General features: G+C 50.7%; 1 protein-coding gene across 1 annotated transcript; it reads right to left on the reverse strand.

Moving 5' to 3' along the window:
- Positions 1-714: 714 nt before the first annotated feature.
- On the reverse strand, positions 715-7,298 carry LOC105702372. Its single transcript, XM_012429884.2, has 8 exons — positions 7,199-7,298; positions 5,224-5,654; positions 4,538-5,084; positions 4,199-4,442; positions 3,675-3,943; positions 1,674-3,449; positions 1,061-1,515; positions 715-922 (listed from the first exon to the last, which is right to left on the reverse strand). The coding sequence occupies exons 1-8, from the start codon at positions 7,296-7,298 to the stop codon at positions 758-760; spliced, it is 3,987 nt and encodes a 1,328-aa protein (XP_012285307.1). The 3' UTR covers positions 715-757.
- Between the last annotated feature and the right edge of the window lie 7,642 nt (positions 7,299-14,940).

Consider the following 14,940-nt stretch of genomic DNA (forward strand, 5'->3'; position numbering starts at 1 on the left):
GACAATTTCAGGAACAGCGATTGACAAAGGAAAGACGTATCACTTAAACATGTATTATTATTATTGGAGCGATAGTAAAAGGTTAGTGAAATAAATAAATTACATCGCTAGTTTACACTACGCGCGTTCGACCTGTACGTTTTCATTCGTCCGTTACTACAATTCTTGCTCTGTCCTGCATTCGTGCCATTGGTTCTAACGATCGTGGTTCCCCAGGAAGATCGTTACAATGTTCGGAATGTAAAATAGAGCACGTAACGAGTACATACTTGAAGAACGTACGGACAAGTTCCGCTTCTACCACATGGTCTCAAGTTTCGATTAACACACGACGACTGATCGCACTTGCGATCCGATTTCCCGACTACATGAGATTGAAGCACGTCCAAGAACTACGTGAGGTGGAAGGGACCGACTAGTCCAAATCCATGATTTCCTGAGTGAATACCCCTCGATTTTGTATCCATAAAGGCCAATCGCGAGCACCGAAGAAACCTGACGAGCGATCCAATATGTACACGTATGTACATACATACACCTCCACGTAAGTGCTTAATTCTCGGAGACATCGATATGACTGGAATCGTCTCCTAGACGATGGTTTTTTTTCCCCCAGGTAATGCTTCAGGCAGTGTTTAGTGGAACGCAATTGTCATTCCGAAGAGTGGACTGTACCGAGGACGAGCAAGTCCGGGCGATCGATCGAGAATTGATATCGACGACATTAACGTGTCGGGTGTAGGGATAGTCGATGAAATTATGTTTTAATTGGTGCGTCAAAGGTGTCTTCCCGTCCTTTCACAATGATGTCCTTCTCCTTGTCGTCCTTTTCCAGGCCGGATATCACATAGACGGGCTGTTGATTAAATGCCAGAAACCGCTGGTCCATCGGCAACGTCTTGTCCGAGTCCTTCGTTTTGATCTGCGGAAATTCGATAGAATGACCCTTTCATATCGCCTTAATACTTGCTAATTTCACGTTGCAACTTTTTCTCGGCTTGTCAAAAAATTCGGTTACAGAGGATTAAATGAAAATTCATACCTAGTTAGGTGTACTCACTTTCTTCCGATAAATCAGCAGCAGAATCATAAGACTGCAGATGAGAAACGCACTGGCCGAGGCGAGGACCATTGTCGTGGTTTGATAGAGAGGGGATTCCAATTCCGTCAGGATCTCCCTATGCTCGAGAGCCACCATTCTACTTTGCGTAGGACCCGAAGAGGCATGTCTGAACGTAGAAGTGGTGGCATCTGCCACGGAGCCAAGAAGAGTCAGCTTCTGTAACATCGTTAGTTCCTCTAGATGGAAAGCCACGTCGACTTTGTTGGGGCCAACAACGTCGAAGCTAAGAGTTGCGGAATCTTGGACGATGTCCACGGAGATGTCACCCCTGATGCTAGCACCGATATTTTTCAGCAGACCCTTCATTTGCTCGGAGAAACGCTTCTCGTCCCTGGCCAAAAAGTGACCAGGAAGACGAAGAGTAACCTCGACCGCCTCTATCGGTGTCACGGCTGAAAAATAACAGAAGGTATTCGGTAATTCTTACCTCATTGAAAGAACATTTTTCTCAAGACTAGGGGGTTGCAATCCCGCAAATGTAAAAATTACTTGAAAACCCCCGAAGATCTCAAATTTGTACTCGTAGTTTATCATCTTTAAGGACACTTACGACACGTCCTGGAGCCCTTGAAGAAGAGTTCCGATCCTAGCAGCTGGTTCCCAGCCTCGTCGACGCACCAGCAAGCATCCCCGGCACACTGGGTGGGCTCAAATCTGCCCTGAGCATCGCAAATAGCGGGACCGTGTCCTCGTTCCTTCATGGCTTGGCACCTGGTGGCCAGAACCTTGGTAACATCCGCCTCCTGTGAATCCATGCCCAAGAAAGCAGACTCCATATAAGCCTTGATCTGCGGATCAACGTCGACGGGTCCCCTGCCTCGCCTCGCTTGTCTGAAGTTACACTTGGGCTCAGGACCACGGGTTAGAGATCCCTTGACGGGTTCCCCTTTCCTGTCGACGCACCAGCACACCCCGACGTGTTCCAGGCACTGTACAGGCTCCCAGGTGCCCGTCTCGGGGTTACACCTGGGTAGGAAAGTGGGCTGCTTCAACCTCTGCGAGGTCTTCAGGTTCCTCTCCCTTAATCTCTCGCACTGCGACAGAACCGGGCAAATCGTGTCGCAGACGAGCCTGCTGGAGAAGTCATTGTGCCCCAGGGTGCACTCCTTTTTCCTCCTGCACTCGTTGCGCTCGGGGTCGAAGAACCACCTCTCCGTCTGGTTGAAATTCTGGCCGAATCCACAGGACGTCCTCCGGGGTACCTCGAAGCAAACATCCCGGGGTTTCGGACAACACACGGCGTATTCGTCCAACGGCGAGAGCTCGCACTTGTGGGTGGAGGGACACTGGGTACCGTGGGGTCCGCACGTGGCCGGCGACCCATCCTGACCCAGCAGGGGAGATCCGTTGGGGCAAGGGTTGTCCTTCTTGGGCAAGCAGACGGGCACGGGAGGACAAGGAGGGACGCTGCACGCGACCTCCACCATCCTGCAAGCCTCGTTCTCGCCCCTGCAGGTGACGGTCTTACAGGGGTCCCTGCAGGAGCAGGTTGGACACCCCGTCGCCGGGTTCGGCTCGTACCCCTCAGGGCAGTTGAGGTCGCACGCGATCTCGGGGCAGTGTAAGGGGGTGCTGCACTTGGGGACGATGCCTTCGACCACCCTGGTGCCGGCCAGCTCGCGGCCCTCCCGGTCGACGCACCAGCACATCCCTGCGTGGCACTGGACGGACTCGAAGGCTCCGCTGGAGTCACAGCGTGGGATGTAAAGACGCCTTGCTGGTTCCCCGGACTCCCTAGCTACGTGCTCGGCCAGGGCTCTTGCGTGCTGACACGCGGTCGCCACCACGGGGGACACGCACTGCGTGCCGCACCCTGTTGAGCAGCACTTCTCCTTGGAGGGACACTCCTGGTCGCTGCCGCACTGCAACTCGCAGCTGGACGAACTGGGCACCAAGTAGGGACACTGTCCCGGCTTCGAGATCAAACACGCCGGCACGGGAGGACAGTACTGTCCGGGTCCACAGTTGACGTCCACCATGGTGCAGGCCTCGTGCACCTTGCAGGTCACTTCCTTGCAGGGGTCCCTGCACTTGCACCGCGGGCAACCCGCTGCGTTCAGCTCGTAACCGTACGGACAGGGCAGGTCGCATCTGAACGGCTCGCAGGCGTTCAGGAGCTCGGCTATTCGCTTGCAGTCGCTGCCCCCCCGAGACACCTTGGACTTCAGGGGGACTCCTTGGGTGTTCACGCAGGTGCAGTTACCTCTGTCACACTGGAGAGGCTTGTACGAGCCGTCTTCCTCGCACTCGGGGGCTGGAATCGCCAATGCCATCCCTTCTCGGGTACCTTCCATCCGCTCGTTGAAGTCTCTGAGATACTGGCACACTGTGGGATCGAAAGGTTCCTATGATAACGCCTTCCTTGAGTCGCGAGTCCCGATTACGAAGCAGTTTAACGATTCTCCACGCCATGTTGAGAAAATAAGAAAAAGCCAAGGCAAGTATAAACCCTTCTTTTGTTATCAACGTGGTGATGCTCGCTCAGTTTCAAGGGTTTATATTTGCCAAGAAATGTTTTCCCGAAATTTGGGGCAAACCATCTTCGACTTACTGGTGGGTGGTTTTACAGGGTAGACTGTGATCGCGCAACAGACCGACTGGTTGGCCTCGGGCACCGCCGTGCACCTGTGGCCTTGGGGACAGGTTTTGTTCGCTGAACAGGTGACGGCACTTCCGTCCTCGTCGCTCAAAGGCGCTCCGGTTACGCAAGGGCTCTCGTAGGTCCTCTTCGGCCTGCAATCTGGCCTCGTCGGACACAGGAAGTCCGGGCAGCCCTCTTCGCGTACCAAAACGCACTCCTCCCCGATGGAACAGGGGTACCTAGGAACGACAGTAATTAATAAAGGGATCGGTAATTATTACCGATTAACCCTTTCACTACAACGGGTCGTCTAACAGTCGCTTGCCGCGAATCTACATTCGGATACTGTGGGCAATTAATCACCATAATTACAGTGACGGTGATGTGCTAGCTCTAGATGTGTACACCTTGGGCACGGCGTTCGGTCGTAGCGCTATTGCGGACTGTCGTAACGAAAGGGTTAATGGTCGATCGTAAGGTTCTCGGTTACCTACCCATCGCACGGGCTGTCGCACTCGCAGGTGGGGCAGCCCGAAGGATCCGTCTTGAAACCGTACTGGCAAACCTGCGCGCACTGTTGCGGAGTACAGGAGGCGGGAAGAGACCGGGCCTTTACCACAGGTCCGCACTCCACGTCTTTGGACGGCCCCATCGATCCGGAGATTTTCCGCCCTTCCGGGTCCACGCACCAGCAGACCAGACCGTTCCTCGAGCATTGCCTCGGATCGTAGGACCCATCTGAAGATACCGGGAACGAGTGAATTCCCATCTTCCCACTTCTCTCGGATGATTCTTACTAAACTATGGGGCACTTCTCTTCCGATGGTTCTCACCTTCTCCGCACTGGGGAACGTAGCCGCGACCTTGCCTCTCCGAGATGCTCAGCAGCTCCGCCATCATCCTGTTCCTGTTGCAGGCGCTCAAGCCCTGAGGAATTGCACAGACTCCACCTCCGCATCTCTCACTGTGGCAGCACTTTTGCGGAGCCGGGCACTCCAAGTCGTGTCTGCAGGACGAGCCGCATAGGAGAGGTTCCTCGGCCGGACAAGTTCCCGGCCTCTTCAGGGCCACGCTGGATGGACAACAGACCCCGTACTCTTGACCCGGCTCAACGAGGCACCTGTACAAGGGTGGGCACGTCGGTTTCCCGGGGGTGTTGCCGCAGAGGAAGGGCCTGGGCGAGTCCGTGATCTGCAGGGGCTCCCCTGCTGGACAGATCGTGGCCAGGGACTTCGCCTTTCGACAGCTCGGGATCGGCGGACAGGGTGGACGAGCGCAGGGGACGTCGGCCAGTTCGCAGGACTGTGTCGTCCCGGGGCAGGTTATTCCTCGACAAGGATCCTTGCACTCGCAGCGAAGACACCCGGAGTCGGGATCGATCTGCAAATCCACGTATGAGTACACCGGGTGAAAAATTGTCCTCTCTAGGCTAGACGTTCACGCGTTCCTTGGAAAGTGATCTCTTTCGTTGGGTATTAATTATTGCGATTGAGATTCCCAGGGGTCTTCCGAACGTTACCTCGAATCCCAGAGGACACAGCATCCTGCAGCTATGGGCCGGGCAAGGTCTCGGGTTGTCGCAGTCCACCAGCTCCTTAGCCATCGCCCTGGTGCCGGGAAGCTCTCCTCCAAAGGAATCCACGCACCAGCAGGACTTGCCCCAGACGTCGCACTGGATCCTTTCGAACTCCCCGGTCTCGTTGTTGCACGTCGGGACGAACTGCGGGGGCCCCTTCGGGCCCAGGGCCCGGGACCTCCTGGTGGCCGCCAAGGCGAGCTGCTCGCATCCCGTCAACTCCCCGACCACGCATCTCAGTCCGCAGGCCGTTCTGCAGCACCTCTCGTTCGGGGTCTGACACTCGAAGTCCGATTTACAATCCGGCGATCTGGCGGGGCAGACATTTTGCTCCTGGTACGACGGACATCGGCCGAGGGCGGTCAAGGATGGCTCTGCAAGGAACCCTAGTAGAAGATCTTCACCTCGCGTAAGCCTTACGAACGCACGCAAGAATTTCAAGGATATCTCATCCCACCTTGATATGAAATTGAAAGAAACGTTCGTAAGCACTGTTGGTGTATAGATCGGCGACCTGATCGCGACTCCTCCGGAGAGGACAATCATTCGGTGGAAGGTTCGGCGGTCTCAAAGAGGCGGAGTAAGTGTAGCGCAAGGAAATAATAAAAATGGCCAGAGTCCACCTAACGGTCCCTCGCATCCTACTGCCACACTTACGGCACTTGTCTAACGCACCCGAGAAGTGTGGCTCGGCAGCTCTCAGAGAGAGCGAAGGAGACAGGCTTCCCTCGGAAGGATCGCCTGGAAAAGGAGCAAAATCGGGCGCAAGACCGTGAAACGAGGATTCTCTTCCGGGCGAGCGAGCACGCGACGTTTCGTCCCTCCTACGAGGATGATCGCCTCCGTCCTTGGGAGAGTATCCTTCCCCGAGTTTTTCCCAGCTTTTATCAACCGTCGTTACAGTCTTGTACACCTCACACCCTGAGGAGGAATATGCCGCGTCGAGGCTGCTTTCTAACGAAAGTGGCATTGCCAATGACTTTTCTCTCCTGGACAATGACGGATCCCGGGAAATAAATGGTCATCGGCGTATGGAACCATCAGTAACGATGCGTAATGCCAAAGGGTTAGAGGAGAGTGCGTCCATCGCGGTGGGGTAAGTACTCCAGGGAGTACGAACGATTCCACTTGCACCTCCTCGGGAAAAGTGTCGGAAAAGAAGTCATCATCCCGCGGAATGAGTTCGCGGTAACTCTCATTACCGTAAATCATCCTACTCGTCCGCTTTTCCCGGACGTAGACCGGGATTACGGTAAGCACTAAATACGTGCTAACTCCAAAACGCCGTAAATCACGCGCAGCCGTGATACGTACGCGTTCACTCGCTCCGGCACGACATCGTTGCGTGTACATAATGCATACAAACTAACTATCCCCGGGTATGAAATTACCATCCGCTCATAATGCATATGAACTAAGTTCCAGGGGTACGAGTTTGGCGCCTGCCGATCCACCGCGATTGTCCTCTCGCTTTTCCCTGTTTACTTTCCTTCCTCCACGAGTGTCACATCGGACGGAAGCGGCACGCGGAATGAGAAATTTCGGCAACGGCTAGGTACCTTTTGTCACGTCTAAACGTTCATTGAGAGGGTCACTGGCATCCATTATCGGCGAGCTCGCCTCCGGAAATATTGTAACACCGTTGAGAAAAAGCTATGCTACAAAGGCCAGGAGGAATTTCGGTAGGAGAGGTTGTCGAATGAGTCCGCAGGGTGCATCGCAAAAGCGGTCGCTGGGCCACTTTGGAGGCGCGCCACGTCCGCATCGGGCGTCGGTTTTTCGTTTTTCCTCCCGGGTTTTATACCCCGACCGAATCGTCGGGATGTCCCATTGTTTGGTAATAGGAGGGCCAGGGCATCGCTCGGGCATTAATAATTCCAGCCTGATTAGGGGACACGGAATGGAAAACGAAACTTACCGGCGTTGCTCGTCGACGTCCAGGAGAGGAGGAGGAGACAGCTCGATGTCACCCACACAACGGCGCAGGCAAGCCCCCCGTTGCAGCAATCACGGCGCATCCTCAGTACATCCAGCGATGTTGAATCGTCCTTTACGTCTGAAAACATTAATTCCCCTTTACCGCCGTGTCCCTTTCGGGTTTGCATTAAACGCGAGGTGGGACATTTCCACCGGTGGGAAAATATTCCAAGCGTCTACTCGCCGCGTCCGACGATACTTTATCACTCGGCTTGGGATAGGACTCAGCTCCGGATATCTTTTCGAGATACAGCGCGGTATTTCGCATTTTAAACTTGGCGCAAACCAAATTCACGTTGTAAAATTTCAAACGATTCGGCAGACCCAGTTCGGTGGAAAGTTTAACGAGCGGTTGACTTCGTCGGATGCCACTTCGGCATCCCTTTAAGTTCCGTGTATAAAAATCGTTCGTGCACGCATTTGCACGGTTAAAAGGCAGCTTCAGGAAATACATTGGACAGGGTGACAATTCGATGCTGGCCGGGTCGAAAATTTCCGAGGGGGAATCTCTCAGCCCCCGTTTGTCGAATTTTCCAACTCCGGTTGCGCAGGCCGAAGGTGGAAATTTAATTCGGCCGGAAGTCAGGCTAACAATGCCACCTACCTCTATCGCCGCCGGTTATGGCGTAGGAATATTCTAATGCACCTTTGGAACATTATTCATGGACCCGAGGCTTCGGCTCCGCTCTTTCCGAGGTTCCCGAGTCGTCTCCAAGGAGTCACCTTTATGCCGGACTCGTTATCGACCACTTAGGGAACTTCCTCCCCTACCTCCAGTCCTTCCATTTTTCCCGCTTTCCTTCCTTCGTCGATCTTCCGGAATACATTATTTTTCAAAGGGTCCACTCGGATTTTCCCCCGAAAAAACTGGGACGATCCACGTGGACATTGTTCAGTCCTCCGAGCGACTCAGAGACGTAAGCTCCAAAAAGCCCGGTTACAAGCGGTCTATTCCAGGTGCCATAAATCACGGCAGTATTATCACGTAGCACCTTCCAGAATTTTTACCTACAACGTTCTCTATCAGATTATTCATATTATTCATGAATCCCTCTCCGGCGTGCACCTTCGGTCGCCCTATCCTCTTAGGGGACGAGGAGCTCATCTCGTCCAATGAATCTCCGCCATATTGGAAAAGTAAAAAGTCTCCGATAAATTGCAGAGCCGGCCTTTCAATTTGTAATCTATTAAGGCCCTGGAGGAATCGGCGTTCCTACCCCGCGCTCGTTATCGCCCGTTTAGGAGATGTCCTTTTTTAAGCGGCGGTAAAAAACCGCCCCTCGCGAGTCCATCTCGCGTCGTTAATACGAACCTTTCGGACGTCGTTTCGTCGAATCGGCTTCGGTCCCCGACACTTGGCCGAGCCGTAAAAGGCCACCTCTAAAAGTGCGTAGCCAGTCCCCTCGGCTGGCGAAATGGCTCCAAGATAATTCTTAACGAGCCGGGATACCGGAGCATCCTTCGCGCAGAGTATCCCACTCGTATCGCTCCCCAAGATGGCGAGACCGCCTCCCGTCCCTTATATTACGCTCCCGTAGTATTAACCCCGCCGAAATCATTTCTCTCGTGTCCGCCCTTCCCCGAGAAGTGCACCGACCTTCCCTGGATTTTTTACTCCGCAATTTAGAAGTGGAAGTTGGACCTGATTAATGCGCCTCGCAGGCATCCTTACGTGCGGATCCCGGGCAGAGCTCCGGGAGGAAATAACGAGGGATGATTTTCAGATGGATCGTGAGACCTCGAGAAAACCCATCCCGGTATTTATACAAATTTCTAAATGAGGCACCCAAGAATAAAAAAGGAAATATCCACTTCGAGCTTATGGAAGTGGATATCTCGTGTCTTATTCCAATCGACTGATTTGAGCGGGGGTTACATTTTACCTTAACATCACTTTATACCATGTTTCTCGATAATCGACTAATCGATCGTTTCCAAATTTCATGGAAAATCCGGAGTCGATCGAGCGCTCGGAGGGAGAGGTTTTTATACAAGAAAGCAGGTGGAAAGCAACGCCGATTTCTCGGCTCGAGGGGGAAATTTTCTCCTTCGCTTCGGCGAAACATGTGCCCATGCCGAAACCGACGGTCGCGATCTCGGGAGTTTCGAGACGCCGCCGGAAGTGGGCCACTTCGTCGGCCGAGTTCCTTCCGGGTCGGCGAAGTGGGCCCTCTCTTGTCACCGAGCTGGGGACTTTCTATCGTGCACGCACGGATCCTCTACCGACGTCATCGTCGCAGCTTTCTTCGAAAAGATGCCGATTTTGGACGCGGACAAAACTCGACCCGAAAGCGACTCTTCCACCTCCGCAGGCCCAGAAACGGCGAACTCTTCCTCGATTCCGCGGAATATCTTGGGAATTTATTAGGACTAAATTGTATATACCCTGAGAGAAGAAAAAGTTGTCGGACACTTCATTTGGTATAAAAAAGAATACACGAGAATTTGTTGCCTTTAGGTTCCCTCTCGCCTCCAAGTTTTTAAGCTCAAAGCAAACGCGTCCACCCAGAGAGTTCAATCTCAAACGAACTGCCGCGACGCCGAAGAGCGTCGTTTCCCCCTTTTTCAATCCCACCCCTAGGTGCGCCTTTTTCTGAATATCATATCACGGATCCGGTAATTCAGTTAATGCTCCCTGAAGCAATGGTCGGGACAGGATGCTAATTAATTTAATTAAGAATTAAAGGTACATCCACGGTTGGAAAGTCTGCAGCTGCGAAAAGTGGTGCAGCGACTTTAAACCTATCGCGATGCTTCAGGGTACCCTGGAAATGGTCTCGGTGGATCTTCAGGAAAATGTAACGCCGGGGAAGTATCTCTTAAGGGTATGTGAAAGTGGCGTCAAAGAGGTCTCCTTAGCGAAATTTAGAAATCCTACATAGTTTAATTCTTTCTTGTAAAAAGGAAGGATCGATACAGGTATTCTATTTCCAAGTACATCCATTACGGGTGTCCTTACGAGCCCGGTGACCCTTCATAAAATCCTCGCGGCGAAAATGGGACCCTACATTCGATATAGGGAAACCGTAAAAGGGGAAATGAAACAATAAGAAAATAAAAACAGGGACCCGTAGAGATTCGACGTAAAATGAAAATTTCATTGCCCAGGGTAGCAGTATCTCCCGCGATTTGAAAGGTCCAGGGGAGACGCGCAGCATCCCTGATCGGAATATGAACATTTTATGTACGGTCGCGATCTCTCTCTCTCGCGGCGAAGAATTTTCTCTGGGAAAGGTCAGGAGCGAGGCGAGGATCGGGCGGAATTCTCTTGGCTCGTAAAGCTGGTTTCCCCTGCGGAATTCGTCGGTTCAACGGCACGAATCCACCGATCGGTTCGAATCGGCGAACATCCGGCGAATCGTATTTCCTCGTTGCGGGTTTAACGACGCGTTACGAGTTACGAGTAATCGCCGGCGATTCAGCCGGGACATTTCTTTCCGCCGGGCGGACCGCCGACTCTAAAGCCACTTTATACCTCGACCGTGAACTTCCGCGAGATGAAAAGCCGCAACTTCTCGCGCGGATTACCCCCCGCGATTATTAATTAAGTCACTTCTCCGGGCGACGCGGCTCGATCCGCTCGATTCGAAATCGGCTTAACAATTCCCGGAGAAGTTCCGCGCGGGATTTCTACCTTCTAAAACGATTATGTCCGTCAATTGAAGACGAATATCCTAGTTAAGCCAATTCTATAAGACGATTGCAGAAGAACGCTGTGGATATTCTGCAAGCGGTTTAAAAAGTGGATTTCAAGATATTAACACATTTCGCCCGGAACGAAATTTCGGATTTCTTCCCCAGATTAACGGCGTTAAAAGTTTCACTGCGGGGAGGAAGACGTACGGAGTTAATATGCATTTTTATTTTTTAGTCCTGGCGGTTCAAGTCACTTTTTAAAGTCTATACTCACGAGCCCACCGAGTGCGTTAACGACGGTTCAAGTGCATCGACGCTTTGTCACTCGACACGTATTTATTTTCTCTCTTCCCCTGTCCCTCCCGCCGTTGCGGCTCTTTCTCCTGGTATTTTCTCTCGACGTGTATGCGCACCTGCGATCGAATCGCGACACACTCACCGTACATTCTTTCCTCGCAACGCGGAGGGACTCCCTCTCTATTGTCCATTCCACTGTTAAAGTCGCCGTTATGTCTTGCGGTACGTTTCATAAGCCTTAAAACGGCCGAGTAAGCCCGGGTTTTACGGCGTAACCGCAACTTTTAGATCGCCCTTTAAGGGCGACTACAAAAGCTCGAGGGGCTCTTGACCGGCCACAGCTCGAACTTTCGACAAGAACAAAGCTCCCTGTGTCGATGAACATCGCGTGGAGAAGAAATTCTAAATCCCTAGGATATCTCCCAAATCACGAGGTTCGAATCTCCAAAAGTTTATTCATTTAAATATCGGGTAAGAAAGTTTCAAAGTGGACCGGTCAACGGATCGGCCATTCGGCTCGAATAAAGCTCCCTATATCGAGGGCTTTTCGATGAGCGTGAAAAAGTAATTTCAACCGCCGAGCCATCGATATCTCTGAGGTTAAATTCGTTTCCCGTAAAATTGATTAACCTATGTATTGATTTAATAACTTTTAAGTAGGTAAAAGTCGCTCTAAATTTCCGAGATCCTTAAATTCCCTTCCTGCCAATCTTATTAATTTGTTTATCTGTTAAAGAACTTTCAACCGGAGACTATTTTCAGTTCCGCGGCGAGACTTTCGAAGCTCGTGAATTAGGAATTTCTGCACGCTTGACGTCTCCTTTTCTCGTTTGTTTTAATGTTTTTCTACGTTCGCTAAGTAAGGACCTCTCTCAAGCCAGAGGAGGAAAGTGGAAAATGTTGTTAGCGTTGGAAGCTCTCCCTTAAGTGGACCCGGTATCTTCCGTGTCGGTTTCATTTATTGAAGTCCCCTGCACTTAAGTAGGGTAAGACGTGCCTTTGTTCGGATCTCCTCGCAATGACTAGATTCCACGGACAAGTATAAATCAATTAGAGGAGTTAAACGTAATCCGACAACTGAGAATGTCCTCTCTCGCGTCATACCCTCTTCTTCGAGTCGCAGCAAAAGTACGGAGTAACTCTCCCAACCAAAACGTACCTATTATATCCTTCCCACCAAAAGTCCAAACCAAACTTCCTCCCATTGACATTAAAATGGGGAACGGGTTAAAAAACACTGACCTAACACATTTCTGATAAACCCGAGGAAATAAGTCCAGGAACATTGAGGGTGGTATTTTTTGTCTCTTGGTTACCTTGCCGAGGGCAAACCCCATTGCTCAAATCAATTTTAATAAATAACAGGGGAGGCAAAATGCACCAACTGTTGACAGTCGTACGAATGCATATCTCCGCTTCGCTGGAAGGGAAACCTCTTCCATAGCGGAGCAAGGAGCTCTTTACGTCTTTCTTCGATATTTTCAACCCTATGAGAGGCCCTACATTTCCCAGCTGGATGCTTTCATGCAGGAGAATAAAAAGAGATAATAGCGGATACACGGTGATGGGACTTTCAGTGCTCGACGTAGTTGCAACCGCGAGATGGGTTCTCGTTTGCGTTGGAACGTATCGACGCATTGTGCCGCGTCTACGGGGCTCCTTTATCCTAGACCACGGGAACGCGAAATCGGTGTCAGCCACCACCGGAGGCACCGACTGGTTCCGATCTGATTAACTCACTGATATAACATCTCAATTTCCCAGGCCGGAGGCTGCCCGACTGCCACCGTTAAGATGCTAATCCCCGATTGTTGAAGAGGAACCTACAGCTCGGTCGGCTCGTTGACTTGTACTCGCTATCATTAGTCGAGATAACACCGACAATACCGAAGTTCCGAAAAAAGTATTTTATAAAAAAAATGTTGAAAATATCTAGAAAGAAATTTTCATAAAATTGAAATTTCACGTCGGGACTCCTTTGTAGCCTTTATACTCGCATTGTAATGTTTGAAACGCATCGGTACATCCGGAGAAAAGTCTCACGAACGAAACGTCATTGACGCCACTTTCGTATCACTCGACTTGTACTCGCTATCATTAGTCGAGATAACACCGACAATACCGAAGTTCCGAAAAAAGTATTTTATAAAAAAAATGTTGAAAATATCTAGAAAGAAATTTTCATAAAATTGAAATTTCACGTCGGGACTCCTTTGTAGCCTTTATACTCGCATTGTAATGTTTGAAACGCATCGGTACATCCGGAGAAAAGTCTCACGAACGAAACGTCTTTGACGCTACTTTCGTATCACCTTAAGTTTCCATAACGAATGCTTCGACGAGCGTTCCGTAGAGGATACAAGCCACTGAAAAGGCAGCGAATATAAAACCGAACAAGCAGAGAGGAACGACACGCTCGCCAGCCCTGACCCACCTAGAGAGGAACTTCGAGAGTACTTCCCGTCCTTTCTCCACTGTGTGAAACGTTCACGCGGGATTTGAACCTCGGCGACACGCCGCATTCCGCTTGAATACAAAACTAAAACCGCTCAACAAAAATAAAATCGCTCTTTGGTCCTCGATTGCGGAGGAATAGATGCGGAGAGAGAAGGAGTGAGCGAAACAGAGTCGGTATAACACACGAGGGCGTCATCAGGGATGCATGATCCGAAGTCATACATCCCCGAGTTCGATCCGATCGTATCAATGAAGTATATCACGGGGATCTCCCGGGAATCTAGAGACAATATCGAATTCTCTGCGGTCGAGCGAAATGAAATAATAAATCCGAAGCAACGCATCCGGCGATCGAGTTCCCGCGGATCAACGAATCTAAAAGGTAAACGAAGCGGGGGAAATTAAATTGCCGCCTATAGATAAGGTAGTCACATCGCGGCCATGTTATCACATTGAGTGGAGTAATTAGAAAATGGATAGAAAGGCGAGAAAGGGAGTTCGAGATTAATTTTCGGGAAATCGGTTTTCAGAGTGGGTTCACTCGCAATTAAATATCCGAGAATCATTAGCTTTTATCTCGTGTTTCATTCCTATGGATCAATTGACCGGCATCGAATCGGCGTATGCGAGTTTCCTGCATTATTTCCGAATATTTCCCTTAATAATTCACATTTATCGAAATGGAGACCGAAAGCGAATGATCCCGGCCCCGGTGATTTAATTTATTTGATGCGCGCCTCTGTGGAATCGAAACGCGATATTTCATCGCGATGTATATCACGTTGAAATACGTGTTAACAAAAATAAAATCATTCCTAGAGGGGAACAATTTGACGTTCAATTACGACCCGTGCTCTGGTGCGGCTCGTATCACTCCGGTAGAAATTCAATTGACCGATCACGAGTCCCGCGTCCCATCCTTGTTAAATTTTCAATTAAATCCCCCTCGAATTTCGGAGACTAATTTGAATAAGAGCGGAATAATCGGATTCACGCAGAAAATCACCGACATATACCTTGCGGGAGCCAATTAAGCCTCTCTCGTCCCCAGACGGGTCGGATTCCCGTCAAAAGTCAGCCAAATTTGAAATCACTTCCACATTCCTGCTTCGCAATTGCTTCTCTCCATTTTACCTAAACTTTCCCTCTGTCGCACTTCCAACCAAGTCACGAATTTATTCCAGCAACGGACGCGCAACTAATTTAAAATTACAATAAAAGAAAGAGTAACTTAAAAACTGTAATCTCGCCGCACGTTTATAAATGATAAAAAAAAACGTCTCATTGAGATTT

This window comes from Orussus abietinus, unplaced genomic scaffold (assembly GCF_000612105.2).
Source record: "Orussus abietinus isolate OABI.00-Male unplaced genomic scaffold, Oabi_2.0 scaffold17, whole genome shotgun sequence".
NCBI lineage: Eukaryota > Metazoa > Arthropoda > Insecta > Hymenoptera > Orussidae > Orussus > Orussus abietinus.

Bases quoted from the DNA above. Each gene is read 5' to 3' on its own strand.
- LOC105702372 (XM_012429884.2), bottom strand. From the start codon at position 7,298: ATGCGCCGTGATTGCTGCAACGGGGGGCTTGCCTGCGCCGTTGTGTGG. The intron at 5,655-7,198 runs GTAAGTTTCGTT...GGTTCCTTGCAG, and splicing joins GACGTCGACGAGCAACGCCG to AGCCATCCTTGACCGCCCTC. The intron at 5,085-5,223 runs GTAACGTTCGGA...GTGGATTTGCAG, and splicing joins TGTGTCCTCTGGGATTCGAG to ATCGATCCCGACTCCGGGTG.